Source organism: Talpa occidentalis, unplaced genomic scaffold (genome assembly GCF_014898055.3).
Source record: "Talpa occidentalis isolate TD23 unplaced genomic scaffold, MPIMG_talOcc4v2.1 talOcc4.17, whole genome shotgun sequence".
Taxonomy (NCBI): Eukaryota; Metazoa; Chordata; class Mammalia; order Eulipotyphla; family Talpidae; genus Talpa; species Talpa occidentalis.
In genome coordinates, this window is record NW_023601754.1 from 6,332,386 (window position 1) to 6,349,339 (window position 16,954).

The 16,954-nt window shown below is 61.0% G+C and overlaps 3 protein-coding genes across 8 annotated transcripts; 2 read left to right on the top strand and 1 right to left on the bottom strand.

The window, feature by feature from the left end:
• The first annotated feature begins 223 nt into the window (after positions 1–223).
• HSF4 (heat shock transcription factor 4) lies at positions 224–5,311 on the top strand. Its single transcript, XM_037515847.1, is given in 17 exon segments — positions 224–242; positions 245–345; positions 808–916; positions 995–1,033; positions 1,036–1,121; positions 1,224–1,352; positions 1,589–1,660; positions 1,803–1,867; positions 2,354–2,460; positions 2,693–2,834; positions 2,961–3,116; positions 3,118–3,189; positions 3,941–4,046; positions 4,138–4,202; positions 4,348–4,421; positions 4,655–4,716; positions 4,718–5,311. Coding segments are annotated over 17 exon segments (1,875 nt in total). The 3' UTR covers positions 5,189–5,311.
• NOL3 (nucleolar protein 3) lies at positions 5,158–9,512 on the top strand. Of its 4 annotated transcripts, XM_054696895.1 has the most exons (5): positions 5,577–5,677; positions 7,983–8,285; positions 8,402–8,737; positions 8,843–8,888; positions 9,019–9,512. In XM_054696895.1, exons 2-4 carry the CDS (start codon positions 7,991–7,993, stop codon positions 8,848–8,850), a joined length of 639 nt encoding a protein of 212 aa, XP_054552870.1. In that variant the 5' UTR covers positions 5,577–5,677; positions 7,983–7,990; the 3' UTR covers positions 8,851–8,888; positions 9,019–9,512. The 4 variants fall into 4 exon arrangements, with proteins under 4 accessions (XP_037371754.1, XP_054552870.1, XP_037371755.1 ...); XM_037515857.1 differs by lacking the exon at positions 5,577–5,677 and adding an exon at positions 5,158–5,184 and having other exon boundaries at positions 8,843–9,512; XM_037515858.1 differs by having other exon boundaries at positions 8,843–9,512.
• A 916-nt stretch (positions 9,513–10,428) lies between these two features.
• Positions 10,429–16,473, bottom strand: MATCAP1 (microtubule associated tyrosine carboxypeptidase 1). Of its 3 annotated transcripts, none has more exons than XM_054696894.1 (7): positions 16,019–16,473; positions 13,468–14,093; positions 13,242–13,385; positions 12,855–12,951; positions 11,745–12,050; positions 11,538–11,635; positions 10,429–10,678 (listed from the first exon to the last, which is right to left on the bottom strand). In XM_054696894.1, the coding sequence occupies exons 1-7, from the start codon at positions 16,041–16,043 to the stop codon at positions 10,514–10,516; spliced, it is 1,461 nt and encodes a 486-aa protein (XP_054552869.1). In that variant the 5' UTR covers positions 16,044–16,473; the 3' UTR covers positions 10,429–10,513. The 3 variants fall into 3 exon arrangements, with proteins under 3 accessions (XP_054552869.1, XP_054552868.1, XP_037371745.1); XM_054696893.1 differs by having other exon boundaries at positions 12,855–12,987; positions 16,019–16,470; XM_037515848.2 differs by having other exon boundaries at positions 12,855–12,987; positions 15,897–16,061.
• Between the last annotated feature and the right edge of the window lie 481 nt (positions 16,474–16,954).

Genomic DNA, 16,954 nt, shown 5'->3' on the forward strand with positions numbered 1-16,954 from the left:
AACCCGGGCGGAACCTGCTCGCAGGTCTCCCTCCCCACCCGGCCTCCGCGGGGTCTGCGGGCTGCAGCGCCGGGTCCGAGTCCCGCCCTCGGGCTCGCGGCCGCCGCCTGACCCGCGGGGGGCGGAGTGGGACGGGGCGGGCGGCCGACGCTGCACTTTCCCCGACTTTGGGAAGCGGCGGCTGCGGGCCCGCGCCGAGCCTGAGCAGCGCCGAGACCGCGCTATGCAGGAGGCACCGGCCGCGCGCCCGCGGAGTCGGGTCCCAGCTGCGCGCCCGCCCTCCTCGGCAAGCTGCGGGCGCTGGTGCGCGACCCGCGCACCGACCACCTGATCCGCTGGAGCCCGGTGAGGGCTGGGGCCCCTCCACTCCCTCAGGGGTCCCTGGGATCCCTCTTTGTCGGCGAGCGCCCACCCAAACCCCGCCTGGGACGGGGCTGTGGGTCCCTCCATCCAGCCGTCCAAAGGGAGTTTCCCTTGGCGCGGGTGTGCAAGGCGAGGCGGCCTTGACGCCTAGAGCCCGAGGAATCTTCGAGGTCTTTTAGTTCCCACCCCACCCTATCAGACGGGAAGACAGGCCAGAGGGGAGCCTCTGCTCGGGTTGGAGTAGGGGTTCACTACGGCTGCCTCCGAGTTTGCGTCTCCATATCTGGCCTCGTCGCACCTCCCCGTGAGCCGCCAGGCCCCAGAGCGAGCGGAGCGCGAGCGTGTGCACGACAAACCCGAGCGGGGGTGGCGGGTAGGGCAGGCGCCCTCACTCACTTTGCGGGGTCTCGCCGCACGGCGGGGGGCCGGCGGTGTTCTGGGCAGAGCGGGGCCAGTTTCCTCGTCAGCGACCAGAGCCGCTTCGCCAAGGACGTGCTGCCCCGGTACTTCAAGCGCAGCAACAGGGCAAGCTTCGAGCGGCAGCTCAACATGTGCGAGTCCCCAGGCCGGGGAGACGTGGGTCTCAGCGCCTTGGCGCGGCTGGGGCAACTCACGCCCGCATGCGCCCCCGACGGTTTGGGGAAGGTGGTGAGCCTCGCGCAGGGCGGCCTGCCGGGCCGGAGCGCGACCACGTGGAGTTCCAGCACCCGAGTGTTGTGCGTGGCCGAGAGCAGCTGCTGGAACGTGTGCGGCGCCAGGTGGGGGCCGCCTGTGGGAACCCCAAGCCCGGAGGGAGCTGGGGGCTCGGCGGGTCCTATTCCACACGCCCCCAGCGCAACGGCCCGTCGCCCCGTCTGCAGGTGCCCGCCCTGCGCAGCGACGACGGACGCTGGCGCCCCGAGGGCCTGGGCTGGCTGCGGGGCGAGGTGCAAGCGTTGAGGGGAGCGCAGGAGAGCGCCGAGGCCCCGCTGCGGGAGCTCAGGCAGAGCGCAGGAGGGTGGGGAGAGGGCAGGGCGGTCTGGCCGAGGAACCCCGCCTCCTACCGATCGGGCAGCCTCTTCCTCTCCTGAGCCTTGTTGCCTTGGAGCCTTGGAGCTCTGGAACTCTGTTCCCTGTGGAGAGAGAGTCTTCAGGGGGGTCGCAGCCTGCCATTCTGTGAGGTGACTGAGCCGACTGGCAGATGCCTCAGCACAACCCCCACCCCCCCATCCCTTCCCTCAGGCAGAATGAGATCTTATGGAGGGAGGTGGGGACCCTGCAGCAGCGCCACAGCCAACAGCATTGGGTCATGGGCAAGGTATTCCTCTCCCTGCACCCTGTCATCCCTCCCATGCCTGAGCACGCCTCTCCCCGCCAGTCCTCCAAACCCCCACCCCGCAAGTGCTTTGTCAGGGTGGGAGCAAGTCCAAAGTATGGTCAACCCTCTGCTTCCTCTTCAGCTGATCCAGTGGCTCTTGGGGCCACTTCAGGCCGGGCCCAGCAGCACAGGAGTTAGGAGAAAGCTGCGAGTGACAAAGTCAGGGAGACTCCTCACCCCACCCCCAGTCCCAGAATCTCTGCGGGAGACCCCTGCAGGAACACCCCTGCAGGAACACCTCAGAGACCTCAGTCTTTCACCTGCTCTGTAGTCTTCTTCACCCCAAGGCCACCTTCCCAACCTCCTTCTAGAACTTTCTCCCTTTCCCCAACTCTGCCACCAAGTATCCTCACTCCCAGAACCCTTTGTCCAGGGCCTTACCCTCAAATTTCCACCCCAGCAGCCCTTTCCCCCACCTCAAAACATTTCAGCAGCACAGAGCCTGGGACTCAAACTATGTCCCCTTTTCCACCCCCAAGGGCTTCCATCTCTTTGGGGGAGCCCCTTCTGCCTCCAGCATGTGACTGATGCCTGGCAACTGGCCTCAGATCTGCTGACTTGGCTGCCAGGGCCTGTGGGAGGGAGGGGCAGGCTGATGGGCGTGGGGGATGGACTGCCCTGCACCCTGCACAGGTCCCTGATGCTGGATGAGGGGAGTTCATGCCCAACACCCACCAAACTCAGCGCCTGCCCCCCTCCTGGTGCCCTCCTGCGGGACTCCTACTTTATACAGTTGATAGGTTTGGGTTTCTGCTCCCTTCCCTAGGGCACACCTGGGTTTATGGAAGAGCCTATTTCTTTTCCCTATTCCAGAAAAAGAAAACAGAAGCCAGTCCTTCACCCCTGCCAGATCCTGACTGAGTCCCTCCTCACACCTTCCCCCTCACACCTTGTCCCTGTGGGAACTGCTTGGGTCTGACCCTTCCTATGGCTCATGGTGAAAGTCTGGTCAAGATGAAAGTCTGATCTTAGCCTTCTACTTACAGCCCCTCCCAGAGACCAGCTTGGGCCTCAGCAGTCCTCACAGGGCAAGAAGTCCCATCATCTCTGACATCCTGCAAGACTCTCCATCTCCTGAAGGGACCAGGCTTTTTCCCTGCAGTGCTGGTAAGAGGTAAGAGAGTAAGAGGGACAGGGGCTGCCCCTGGGAGCCTCTGGGGGAGGTTCTGGCAGCCCAAGTGGCTGCAGAGGGTGGCAGAGGTCAGTGCCAGAGTTTGGTTGAAGCTTTTCTTTGGTGCAGGGAGAAGGGCCTGGCACTGCTCGAGGAAAAGCCAGCGAGCCCGGGGGGGGGGGAAGGCCAGGCCAGGCTGACCCTAGCCCCAAAGGAGTGTGACTTCTGCGCAACAGCCCCCCCACAGCTGTCTTTGGCAGTGGTGCAGGCCACCTTGGAAGGGAAAGAGCTTCAGCCCTGAGGAACCCAGGAATGCCCAGCAGCCTGAGCCAAGGAGTCCCAGGGAGGTCCCTGAGAGGTGAGCAGAGAGCCTGTTCTTGACTGTCAGCCCATGGGCCAAGCTTGCAGAAAGACCAGTATAAAGGAGCCCATGGAACATCCCGGCCTTGTCTGGCCCTTGATCTTATCTGATTTCTCCAGTTACTCTCAGGAGTACGTACCTTCACAGTCACCCCCAAAGTGGTACCACCTCTGTGGTAGGGCTCAGGAATCTGTATTTTTTTTTAAAGATTTATTTTATTTATTTATGCATAAAAGAACTGGAGTGTAGGCCAAAGGTATGGGATGTGAGAGGATTCACCAGGGACAGAGTGGCAAGCAGAACAGGCAGATCTACTGAAATATACTGTTGAGGGGAGCAGCAGGTGAGACAGGAGCTGTGCTATGTGGGTTAGCTTGGGGGGGGGAGGAATAGAACTCTTGCAGTAGCATGATAACTGAGACTAATCCCTGCAGCCACCTGGGAGGCCCAAATCTGCATTTTAAATGAGTTCATTGAGGTGACTGTAAAGCACACAATAGTTTAAGAACCACTAGTAGTGACCAGTTGCATAGGGAGGGGCCCCATCCCAAGATCCCACCCCCACTACCCAAACCTCAGGTCCAAGGTAGGAGGCAGGAGGCGCTCTCTGTGTGCCCCTCTCTGTAGGGGTCCCCCAGTGGTTTCTACATGTTATCAGATTTAGATCCTGGGGTATCCAGGTTGCTTGGAAACCTAATGGTGCGGGGAGTTTGAACACCACAGACCAACTGCAGTTCTCTGTGCATAGGGGGCCGCTGGGCCTGGAGAGGGGGGATCAGAGCCCAGAGAGTCTGCTACCTCCCACACTGCTTCGGGCTCCCCCTGAAAGTGTGGCGCCTGCAAGGCCCCTAGATGTGAGTACACCCTCAGTGGGCAGGGCCATGCAGTCTGGTGGGATTTAGTTGTCTGTAGAGCCTGGGCACCACTGACCTGGAGCTTCCCCAGGTGCTGGGCCCCAGCCTCCAAGGGCAAGAATGGACCTTGATGGACTTGGACATGGAGTTGCCCCTGGTAAGACGGGAGTCGGGAGGGGTGGAGGTTAGGGGTTGCTGAGCCAAGCCCTTTGGTCCATGGCTGTTCACTCTCAGCCAGAACCCTGGTTCTCCTGGGCTCTCCAGCCCTCCTCTCCAGCCGCTTCCTGGGGTTCTCTCATGCAATGCAGCCCTTGGTTCCAGAGACGGATGAGGAGACCGAGTTTGCAGTCAAGGGGTTGAATTCTCCTGGTAATGGTAGTGGGGGAGGCCCTGACTGGCCTGAGCTACCTTCACCAGGTAGGCTGCGGTGTTTGTGCCTGGAGGGAAAGCCCCTGAGCGCAGGCTGCCCTGCACACACTTGCTTAAATCACCGCTGGGTGAGAGCTGGGGAGGCTGAGAAAGGATATTGCATCCTAACTCACCGGAGGGCTCGGCTGGTGAGGCTCTCCTTCCCCAGAAGAAGGGAGGGAACCATTTCTTCTTCCTAGGGAAGGACTCCACACCTGGGACACCACCCGTGCTGGATCTCCAAGCAGCTTTGGGAGGCCCAGGCCTTTGGCCTGCCTGGAGCTTTAGCCATTTACAGCGCCCCTGAGAGCCGAGCTTCCCCCCTCGCCAGTCCCTCCCCCTGGGAAGGCCTCGGCTCTGAGGCCGGCCGCAGCACGCCCTTCTCGGCTCCCTGGCGCCCCCCGGAGGAGGCTGAGCGAAGTCCCGGCTACTGGCGGTCCCTCTCCATGGCCAAGCCCCGCGCACAAACTCATTTCCCCCCTGCGTCTCTGGTCTTTTCTCTGCCGCCCAGGGAGAGATCGCGGGTGCCGGGGGGAGGGACTTTACATTCGTACAAGCATCCAGATGCTGGAGCTTTAACGGAGGCACCGCTGGAGAGTGGCGGTGCTTGGGTAGCGCCTAGTTCTCCTGCTCCCGGCTGCACCCAGGGCCGGCGCGCAGCCAACGCAGCCTCCAGGAGGAGGGGGCTTCTGGGTCACAGTTCAGCAGTGCATCCACTTTGTGAACCCGGGTAAGCTGGTCTCCTCCGAGCCTCATCTGTGACAGCAAGAGGGGTCCACCACAGAATAGGGGCACAGCCCCCGGGCACTGCCAGGCTCGGAAGGGCACTGGGCACTTGGGGCGCAAGCCGAACTGCTCCTCCCTGACTCATCCGGCGCCCGGGGGCGGGGGGAGGGAGGAAAAGCGGGTTGCGCTCCCGACACCCGGCGGTGCGCGGCCCGGGTGGCCGGCTGCCCGAGCCCCGAAAAGAATGCCCCTCTCCCCCGCCCGCGCGCGGTTCCCGGCAGCCCCGGCCGCCCCGCCCCGCCCCGCCGCAGCTGCTGCCCCCCCACCCGCCCAGCCCTTTCTGCCTCGTCATCTCCTGCACCGCCGAGGCTCGGCCCGAGAGTGGGGCGGCCGGAGCGCGCGGACCCGGAGCCCCACCCCGCGCTGCGTGGGGAGGGGAGAGAAGCTGAGATTGGGCCGAAGCGGAGTCCCACCCGCGGCCGCCGAGCTCCGGAGAGGTCTGTGCGCCCCGCCCCCTCGCAGGACGCGGGATGAGCTGGAGGGGAGTTTAGAGCAGCCCCGAGCTCGCACCCCCAACCCTCGCTCCCCAGCAAAAAAGCCCGCGCAGCGAGGTGGGGAGCCACTGAGACCCCCCTACTCCACCTAGCACCTGGAGCCGGGGTGCTCCCGGGAGGATCTGCCTTGTGACCGTTGAAGGACTCCCCGCGACTTACCCTCGCTGTTCACCTCTGAGCTTTAAGAGTCTCAGAGGGAGGCCCTAGATCAGCGGGGTGGCTGCACCCCTGGACAGGGCAAAGGGCAGGACTTGGAATAATGGGAAGAGGAGGCGAACATGAAAATAACTGGGGAGGAGTGAGAGACAGAGACAGAGAGAGACAGAAGGAGTCAATCTGGTCTGTCCAGAGCATGTTCTGTCTCCCTTCCTGGCATCCCCGTGAATGGGAGCGGGCGGGGAGACTCTGGAAGCCTCGGCTGAGGAGGGCAGAGGCTGCACAGGTGCCTGACACGGTGGGGAGGGTGCATGCTGTTCACTGGGGGTAACAGGAGCAGGAACCAGTCAACATTGGTTGAGTCTTGGAGACCAGGTCCCCAGCATGGAGGGAAGAGTATCACAGGCTTAGGGAACAGCATGTACAAAAGTTAGGAAACACCAGGGCTGGACTTGGGGAGTTCTCCCAGCACTGAGGGGTGGAGGGATGTGGGGGAAAACCTGAATGCCTGGGGGTCATGGAAAGGGGTGGGAGGTACCTAGAGCAACGGGTTAGATAGCCTAATGGGCATTGGGGGGCAGGGGACAGGGGTGACATTCTGCTGGCCAGGAGACCTTAGAGTCCAAGCTGGAACAAGTCACATTCTAGTTCTGCCACTTGGTCTCGCTGAGTCTATCCCCTCAACTGTAAAAAGGGGACAATAAATCTTACCCCCAGAGAGTTGTCAAAGTCACTCTGCTGGAGAGGGAGGAGGTACTCAGGGAGATTGGCAGAGGGCATGAGATGAGGGTGGTGCTGTCCATCTGTGAGCTGATACTGAGAGAGGAGCAGTGCTCGGCACAGATGCAACAAGAAGGGAGAGAAGTCCTGCTCTCTGCTCAGTGGCCAGAGGGAAGGGCTGACGCTTCGATTTGGGCAGGAGGATTGAAGTGACCAGGAAGGCATGGCATGACACCAGGTAGCAGAGGGAGACCTGAGAGGTAGGATGGAGGCCAGGACCAAATCCGCTCTGCCAGACCTAGAGCCAACTGAGAAGGCAGAGGAGGGACGCCCCCAGGGAGGCCCTAGGAGGGTGCTGTGTGGACAAAGCCAAGGTCGGGGACAGAGGGACTGTTCCAGGGCCTGGTGCTCCTTACTGCTAGAGGGCTGGCCACCCAAAGGGGGATGGTCCTCAGTTGGTAAAGCAGATTAATTTCTACCAAACACCCACTGTTTGGTAGACAGTCAAAATGGGAGGCTCTGTGGAGCAAAACAGTCAAAGTTCTGTAAAGATTTATTAGTAGCTTTTAGGAGTTTGGGTCCTGGGTGCTTCAAGATAAAGCTAGACGTGGTTGTGAGTCATCCCCAGGGCAGAGGGGAGACAGCTGGATCTCAGGTGATATCAAATCTTGGTCAGAGCTAGCACTCAAGAATTCAGGTATCTGTGTTCAGGTATTAGGGAGCCAGGGTGGTGGCTTTGGTGAGGGGGTGTAGGGGCAGGGTACCTGTCCTGGAAAAATGGACCCCAGAGTTAGAATAAACGGTTTGGATTTCCTCCAGCACTTGAGAGGGAAGGCTCTTGGCTCTCTGTGTTCTGGGTGCAGAGGACTGCTGTGGCTTTGCTGGGTCGTGGCTGGAGGTGAAAAGCTAGACCCTAAGTGGTGAGGATCACAGACAGGGTGGGCAGAGAGACAGGAGAGGCCTTGTCTGCTCGCTGGGGGTGGGGCATCAGGGTTCATGTTCCTTCTTTCTGCCCGGTGAAGTGGGAAAAAAGTTTGGGACCAAGAAGTCAGTTTGGCTAAACTGCTTCCTAAACCGGTGGGGATCCGCAGGCGGTGCCGCCTCAAGAGGGTGGTCTGGGCTGGGGAGAGCCACCTCACAGTAGACCACGGCCTGAGAGGCGAGCTGACACTTAGGGACCCACGGAGAAGCCTGAGGAGACCAAAAAGAAGTGTCCGGAGGCACCGGAGGACGAGTCCGGTGCTGCGGGGCTGTCTGGCAGCGCGGGGGAGGTGACTTTAGGTCTCCACCGCGGTGTTCTCTGGGGCCCTGGGAGAGAAGCGGAGGGCGGAGCAGCTCCGGGCCCCCCCACCTCTCCCCTTGGCTCTCGCAGCCCCCGCCATGGGCAACGCGCAGGAGCGGCCGTCCGAGACCATCGACCGCGAGCGGAAACGCCTGGTGGAGACGCTGCAGGCCGACTCCGGGCTGCTGCTGGACGCGCTGCTGGCGCGCGGGGTGCTCACCGGGCCCGAGTACGAGGCGCTGGACGCGCTGCCCGATGCGGAGCGCAGGGTGCGCCGCCTGCTGGTGGTGGTGCAGGGCAAGGGCGAGGCCGCCTGCCAGGAGCTGCTGCGCTGCGCCCAGAGGACCGTGCGCGCGCCCGACCCGGCCTGGGACTGGCAGCACGTGGGCACCGGTGAGCGCGCGAGGGCCGGGTGGGACGAGCGGGGAGGGGCCTGGGAGGGCGCAGCTGCCTTCTCAGGAGATGGGCGCGCGGCGAGGGGTAAAGTGGGCCTCCCTCCTCCACTCCAGGCTACCGAGAACGCAGCTACGACCCTCCTTGCCCTGGCCACTGGGCGCCTGAGGCAGCTGGCTCAGGGGCCGCCTACCCCGGCCTGCCCAGAGCTACAAACTGCGACAAGGGCGAGGAGCCTGAGGACTCCGAGGCCACACAATCGGGGACCCTTGAGGAGCCTGAGCCGGAGCTGGAAGCTGAGGCCTCTAAAGGGGCTGAGCCAGAGCTGGAACCCCAAGTGGACCCAGAACCAGAGCTAGAGGCTGAACCGGAGCCCGAACCAGATCTGGAGCCGGAGCCTGAACCAGAACCGGACCCGGAGCCTGACTTCGAGGCTGGGGAGGAGTCTGAAGGTGTGAGGCTGCCCAAACATGGTGCCAGTTGGCAGGTGGGGTAGTGGCCTGGAAGGCAGGCAGCTCTTACCACCTCACTGACCCCTTTCCTCCCATCATCTCTAGATTCCTGATGCCAGAACGCTGACAGGCCCCTTCTGGTCCAAACTGGGTAAGACCTGGGTTCCTGCCACGTGGGTTCACATGCCACCACCGCGCTCCCTCTGCCCCAGTACTGCTGGACATTAATAAACTTGGGAGGGCCAGCTTGGGCTCCCTCTGAGATTGTCTCTTTGCCCAAGAACTAGGCTTTGGATCTGTGCCTCTGAGTCCCGAGGAGCTGGGCAGCCTGGTGTCCTGCCGCACAATCCTCAGCCTCATCCCGTCAGCAGCCCAAGCTGCACCCCTGGAGCCCACACAGCTAGGCCCCTTGTGGGACAAGACTCTGACCCCTGCTTTATAACCCGTTTCCCCTCACGAGCCGTTTAAGGACCAGTGTGGTCAGCAGCCCTGACTCCATGGAGGCTCCTGGAGTGCACCTCATCTCCTGGTGAGAGAGCAAGAGAAGGGGACTTCTCTCCACTTAGGGAAGGCTAGAGCCCACGGCCTCGGGAAGTGAGACTAGAAGAGAGGAAGGCGAAGGGATCTTGGGTAGACACAGACCTCACACGTCATTGTAACTGTTTTAATTGACTGGTTTTGGTTTCTCTGGACCGGGAGCTCAGTGAGGGTTCTGGCCGGTGTGTATACACATTCATTGACTAAATGAACAAGAACTTTTCAGCTGCACTTCCATTTCTGGGTTTTATAGATGGCTAAGGCCAAGGGTGGGAATGGGGTTGGGTCGACCATACACAGCTGAGTCTGAGGTGAAACTGGAAACCACCACCACCTCTGTACCTCTCTTAGTCCAGGAGGGGCTCAGGACTGGGAACAAGTAGGGGCCTGCCCCTCGGGCTTGATTGGCTGCAGCCAGGCTATGCCAACCTTTGCCAGAGACCAGCTGTGAGGGATGGGAAAGACAGGAGGCGTGGGGCTAGGGACAGGTGAGTGCGTCAGTTCAACTCACAAGGCCCAAGGACTCTGTGGGTTGGGGGTGGGGGATAAGAGTGGGGGTCCGAACAATCAGTGACTTTCAGGGGAGTCCTTTTCCTTCCACCAAACCTGCAGAAGTTGCTGCCTCCCAGCCTCAGGGAGCAGAGCACATAAATAGGGAATAAATACGTGACCAGTGGGAGCGGCAAAATGCTGCAAAGTGCACCCCAGCCCAGCTGGGTCTCTGCTATTAGCACACCTGCCCCTTAGATTTGTGAAAGCCAGGACCCCAGGCTCAGGCAATCACCCCAGGAGAAGGGAGTCTCCCCCACACCAGGACCCAGTGAGAGGTAGACAGCATGAAAGCTGAAGGAGCACCAAGGCGCCAGGTGGGGGAAGGGAGAAAACAGAATACACAGGCACCCGAAGCCATCTCATGCAAAAACAAGTCTCTACTCCCCAACCACCCCCCATTCCCGTCTGTTCCCAGCTTCTCTCCTGCCCCCAAGGTTTCCCCTCTGCTCAACAGAGAGCCCAAGGCAGGAGAGCAGACTCAGTTTGCCTGACAAGCTGCTATGGGGCCCCAAGGAGGATTCCAACCCTCTGATGTTGCTGCTCCTCCCTTCTGGGATACTCCTGCCTGCCCAGTCCCCCGAAGAAACACCCAGGCTGTGGAAGCGCAGAGCAGTTAGCTTCATGTTCTGGGGGTTGCTGTAGAGTCCTCTGCCTGGGGCCTCTGCCTGCAGCTCTCAACCAGCATCATCAGTCAGGCAGCAGGCGACCCAGCTCTGCCTCATCCAGCCGGTTGGTGGCCATGATGTGCTCCAGCTGCTGCCGGTAGCGTTCCAAGTCCTGCATGAAGTGCGGGACCCGAGTATTGTCCAGCACCCCAAGGGGCCGCAGGTGGTCTATATCCTCATAGGACACCTGCAGAGAGGAAGCTGGGCCTCAGGAGAAGTCTGGAAACCCAGGCTTTTAAGCAGCTGGTCCCAGCTCCCTGCCAATGGCTCATTGCCCTTTGCTCCTGGAACTCCTCCCGATCCACTCCCAAGACTCGGTCCTAGGTGTTTGCTCTTTCTCAGCACCTTTTTCATCTATGTCCTATCACCCCACTCCGCTTTCCAGCCACACTTCTCTCCCTCATGTCCAAGCCTGGGCATTCCGCTGCCTCCTAAGGCCTTTGGGTACTCCAGACTCCCCATATCCGATACTGAACTCCTGCCACCCTCCTGCTCAGGGTGGCTACTGAGTGAAGAGGGTTCCATGCTCCGAAGAGCTCTCCCAAGTTTCCCCCTCAATCTCCAACTGCACGACCACTGCTCAGTTCGGCCGGGCCACCATCAGTTCTGCAGGAGTGACTAGAAGGGTAACCCCTTCTCCAATCCACCTTCCAAAATGGCATCCAGAGAACATTCTGAAGCAAACATCTGTGCCACTTCTTTCCTTAAAGCGCCTCCAATTCCCCTTTGCCTCAAAGGAAGTCTGCATCTCTCAGCCTGGCACAGATGCACAGTGCCAAGGATCTGCCTCCTTCCCCTTCTTCCTGACTGCGCCCTTGGCCTGGAATGCTCAGCCTCCTTTGAGTTGCAGTAGCTGCACACACACCTGTGGGCTGAGTCACGCACCTACTTTTGGCTGCCAGGCCACCATCTCATCTGCTGTGCTCAGCTTAACCCCTGCTCCCCGCTCCCAAAGGCCTGGCACCCAGTCCTCACTGGAGCATTAATCACAGGGCCAGGGGACACTGCGTGAGGGGGGGAGCTGGCGAGGACCCCTGGCCCCTCACCTTGCCCAGCGAGGTCAGCAGCGGGAAATCGATGGTCTGGCGGTGCCGCAGAATGCGCACGATGCCATCCAGGTACACCTGGTCTTTGCTGAAGCAGCCTGTGGGCACCGAAGGGTCGAAGGGTCGTTAGTCCCTTATCTCCAAGCCGCACCCCACACTCTCCCTCCCTATCCCCCTGACTTTCCCGCCCACCGCACGGGCACCCACCAGGCAGCGAAGTGTCCGTCTGCCCGCGCTTGGCGCGCACGCAGTACTCCCAGCGCACGTGGGCATCCTCCACGTAGCGCGCCAGGTCCTGGAAGAGCTGGCGGAAGGACATGCACGCGGCGCGGTGGATGGTGTAGTAGAGCAGCGCGGCGCGCCACAGGAAGGGCTGCTTGCGGAACAGCACGCTGTGCAGGCTGGCCAGGCCCTCCTCGGTGGGGTTAGCGGGCCGAAGCCCGTACTGCAGCCGGCCCTCGGCGCTGTGCCACGGCTGCCGCGCGTTGTTCACGCCTCGCAGGTAGTGGGTGCCTGGCGGGGGGGCGGGGGACGGGCATGGGCCGGGAGTCCAGAGGGCTCCGCTCCAGCCGGCTGGACCTCTGCCAGTCACTCATGCGTCTTGGTGCGCCTGACCTCGGGCTCTCATACAAGGGCTCAGACCAACGCCACTCACCATCCCCCGGGCAGCCTGGTCGTGTCCAGGGACGCGGAGTCTCACATGCGAGAATCCCCGACGTGTGCAGGGTCACACACATACACACACCCCTCGCACACTCTGCCTCCCTGCCCCCCCCCCCATGCCCCTGTCATTCTGACAGTCATGCTGATGTCCCCAGTAAAAACCTTCTGCCTAGAGGAACAGGATTCTTGATGAAGAAGAACAGAAAAGAATCGTAATTAGCGTCCCCTGCTCCCCTTTCCAGCCTGGCCTTTCCCTCCCCAGCTCTGTATTGGCCTCCGCCAAGTCCCTTCTCAGGATCTGATCTTCCACCCACCCTGGAGGGCCTGGATGCTGGTAGGGCTAGTGGGACGCTCGGGGTTCTCCCTCAGGCCTGTGCAAGCCTCAGCAGCCTGTCCCCACTGTCAAGGGAAATCAGAGACAAGTGAGGGAGAAACAGATATCCCGAAGGAGGCGATGAGAGCGACCCAGAGAGCAGGCGAGCACGGGCTGGCCTACCTCTGTGAGCCAGAGGGAGGAGGTGGCTGCTCACGAAGGGCAATGGATCGTCCTCCAGGGGGTAGGGAAGAAAGAGAGGGGGTGGGGTTACCGGGGTCCCTTACTGCCCTGTCCCAATCCCTTCTCATCCCTGCCCGCCCGCCTGCCCACATGCTGACCTATCTCGTGGCGGAGCATGCCCTCCAGCCAGTACTGGCGGGCTCCGGTCAGGTTGATGGCCAGCGTGGGTCGACTGTTCTCCACCATCATCACTGCCTGGGACAGCAGGTCCTCACTCAGCTGCACCACAACCTGCAGGTAGTAGTGCCCTGCGCCGTAGCCACCAGCCTGAGGCCAGTGGGCAGCTGGATCCACTGATGCCACAGGCTGAACACCCAACCCTCACCACCTCTGCTCAGAGCCAGCTCCCACCTCACCCAGGCAGGGGCAGGGACAGGGACTCCCTGGGTTCACTAGCTGGCCAGCTGTGGAGCCGGGCCTAGCACCACCCAGGTCAATATGGCTTGGGGCATGCAGAAGAGGGCCTTGAAGTGGGGCATGCTCACCTCCCCGACGCAGCCTTCCTTCTGCATATATTTGCGCACAATGGACCAGATCTGGCACTTGGTCAGCAGCTGGCCCCCAGTCGCAGCCTCAAAGTGTTCATAGGTGCCAAATTTCTCCAGGACGGCCTCAATGATGCCAACTGCCTGCACACAGGGCCGCAGCGGCCGGTCAGGCCAGGCCTCCTGGATGGTCGGGGCCAGGGTGAGGTAGGCAGGCTGGACATACCTGGTGGATGAACTGTCCAGAGGCTTCACAGTACTTTTCCAGCACAGCCTTGGGCATGGGCTCCTGGTACTCGAACTGCGGGTTGTAGGTGTAATGGGACTGAAAGAACTTGTCCCGCTCGCGGTCCATGTTGGTTGGTCGCAGAGCCACCAACATGCAGGGGCTCTTGCTGGCACCACGGCCCACATCCTTTCGAGTCTTCGCAATGTGAGGCAGGGAGGCCGCAGGCCGCAGGGTGCCTCCACCTGGGTCCTGTCTCCGTCCAGGTAGGGCCAGGCCCTGGGTGCCACCCCCTCGCCGGCCAGTACTATTTACAGTGCTGGTGCTCTCACTGCGACGCATGTGGCCACGGTGCCCCAAGCGAAGTTCTGAGAAGGGCTGTGGCTTAGGCTGGGGCTGCAGAGCTGAGGGGACTGACAGAGCCAGAGGCAGAGCCAAAGACTGAGGCCAGGGGTACACCACTGTCCCATCTCGATCTGGGGGCTTGAGCCTATGGCCCAAGGACGAGGGACTGGCTGGTGGGCTGGGGGGTGTCTGTTCATACACCTGAGTCCCTGAGTCCAACACCATTCTGTCCTGAGGGTCGCATCCAGCCTGATAACTCCAACTCCCCACTCTGTAGATTTCTGGGGACACAGAAGGGCATGTGGAGAACATGAATGGGTGCAGCCTTAAGACCAGCAGTTCCTGTGCCCTACACTGCGCTGGCTGGGCTTTTGCTGGGCCCAGGGCCTGCCACAAGTCTGGGTAGTTGCTCCCTCACCCCCATGCTGCAGCCACTCCAGCAAGCAGGCTGGACTGGGGGAAAGCAGAAGGAAGTCTTACCCACCCACTTAGAGAGCGGAATCCCCTGAGCTCATGAGCTCTGACAGCAAGGACTGAGCCCCTACTCATGACTATAATCCTTGTTATCAACCCAGCCAAACTGGGAGCTGGATGACAAGGGGTGAGGGCGCCTGATTACCTTCTACCTATGGCGTTTGCTCAGTCCCTTCCCACCTGCCTCCACCCAACTCCTCCAGCCCATATGCCCTGAGTCAGTGTGAATGCCCGCATGCCCCTTGCTTATATCCCTCCACTTTTTCCTCTATTCAAATTCAAATCAGAACTAGCTTTTGGGGAGCAGAGGGACACTTGGAAAATCCAAGCCAGTCCCTGGTCTGCTCCTATCTGAGGCACCTTCCCAGTTGTCATCCAAGGTTGGTATCAGGGTGCTCCACCCCCACCCCCGACTCTGTATGAGGGCTCAGTGCAAACCAGTCTCTCTGCAGGGACTGGCTGAAGGTGCTGGCTCCTGAACAACCGGGCCTGCTCATGGACCCGATTCTCTTGTCTCCCACATCTCTTACATCGCCAGCCTCTTCCTCTCTACTGGATTCTTTCCAACAGCATAAACACATGCTGTTATTTTTTGTCTCAAAGCAAACCCTCACTTGACCCCACACTACTCCAACCCACTGCATCTCCCTCCAGCGGCATTTCATCGCAACACTACAAGTCATCTCTACTTCCTCTCCATTCCTTCCTTCCTGTTTTCTCTTAAATTTCACTCCAGTCAGACTTCCCATTGAAACTTATCTGCCCAAGGTCACCGACGATCATATACTGATCAGCAGCACATGACACAGAATCACTCCATCCTGGGAACACATTCTCCACTGGATTTCCCAATGCAGGGACACAATTCTCCTACCTCACTGGCATGTGTTCTGGTCTCCCCTGACAGTCATTCCTATCTTCCCTACCGCTCAATGGTGTGATGCCCCCAACTTGGACACTTCCATGGAAACCGCTCTCATTTTATCCATGTATGCTCCCTGCCTAGGTGCCTAGTAACCCCATCCTCTCGCGTGGTTTTAAGGACCTCAGCTCAGACTTCTTCCATAACTTTCAGACCAGGATTGCCAGTTCTCAATTCAACATCTTTCCTGGAACGTCTAAGAGGTATCTCAAGCTGAACATGTCTCCTGTCTGGATTTCTCCCCACCCTATGAAACTGCAGGGGCACTCTCCCTCCTCAGATTTCCACACAAATATGTTACTTGAAAAGCCTCCCTAACACACTCTGTGAAATAGTAAGGCTCGACTCTCCACACTATTGTTCACTGACCACCTCCTGAAGCACAGGATATTTCATTGTTATCTATTTTCTCCTTTCGAGTGTTCCCAGCTGTGACCCCATAGGCCAAAACAGTACCTGACCAAGAGCCCTGAAATCATTCCTTCCCTGAACCGTCTCCCCCTCTAGATCCGATCCCCTCTCCCCTCCACTGCCCTCCATGGGCCTAGTGAGCTGCGTGAAAGGAATTCAGGCCTCAGGCTTCACTCCCCTCAACGAGCTGTACACCTGTCTGTCCTCTTCACCCACTGGTCTCTGGGCTTCTCCCCGGACCACTCCCCTTCACCTCCCCTTCTTTCATTCGACCTACCTCTTTGCAATTACCAGAATGTGCCTGTTTCATTCACGTTTCAGGTCCTGCCAAGAACGCCCTCCCAATGTCTCCGTGGAGCACACTCCTAACCATTCTCCAGGGCTCGGTCTAGGCCTCACCTCCTCTGGGAAGCCTTCCTGCCATCCTGGAGGCTCCCAGTGCTTAGGCAGCTTCTTGACCGCCCGAGGCTGTTACAGTTGGAGCCTAGGTCGGTGCTTCGCCCTCCCCCCTCAGCATCCCCTGAACTCCCTAAGGGCAGGGGCGGCTCCGATTCACCCCATGTCCCGAGCACCCAGTACTAGATGCAGAATGAATGAAAGGCGGCCGGGGGAGGAGCCCAGGCCAAGGGCGGAGTCCGGTGACCAATGAGAGGGTGTGGCCTGCGCCAATAAGAAACTTCGGGAAAGGATAACGTGGAGGAAGAGCCAATAGGGGCCGGGGGACGACGGAGGGGCGTGGCCCGCAGCCAATCAGCGGCGCGGAACGGGACGAAGGGTGTGCCCAATGGAGGGCGGGGCCGGGGGACAATGGAGGTGGGGTTCCTGGGTGCAGCGTGCATTCTCGGCCTCCGGGGTGGGGGGAGTTCCGTCCCGAGTCGCGCCCCCACCTGTCCGCTCCTCTTCGCGCCGCCCTTCCCGCTCCTCGACAGCCGCCGCCGCGGCCCGGCCAGGGAGCGCCGACGCGGGGACGCAGCCCTCGGGCGCGCGCACGCTCGCGCGGAGGCGGGCGGACCGCGTCAAAGTCCGCGGCGGCGCGTGCCCGAACACAAAGCTGGGGGCGGGGCCAGGCCGGCAGAGGGGGCGGGGTCTGATGCGGGTCCGCCCAGAGGGCGGGGAGTCGTCCGGCCCCGCCCCTCCACCGGGAGGGCTCTAGGGCCGCGGGAGCCACCCGCGCGGGCGCTCCGCGGGGCAGGGCCACGAGGGGTGCAGCCCGCGTCGGCGGCGGAAGCCCGGGTAAGGGGGTGCAGCCTGGCTCTCGGCGCAGGAGCCGGGCCACCCGAGGCGTGCGCTGTGCAGGGGCCCTCCCCCCACCCTCGCCGGTGCTCCGATCGCTCC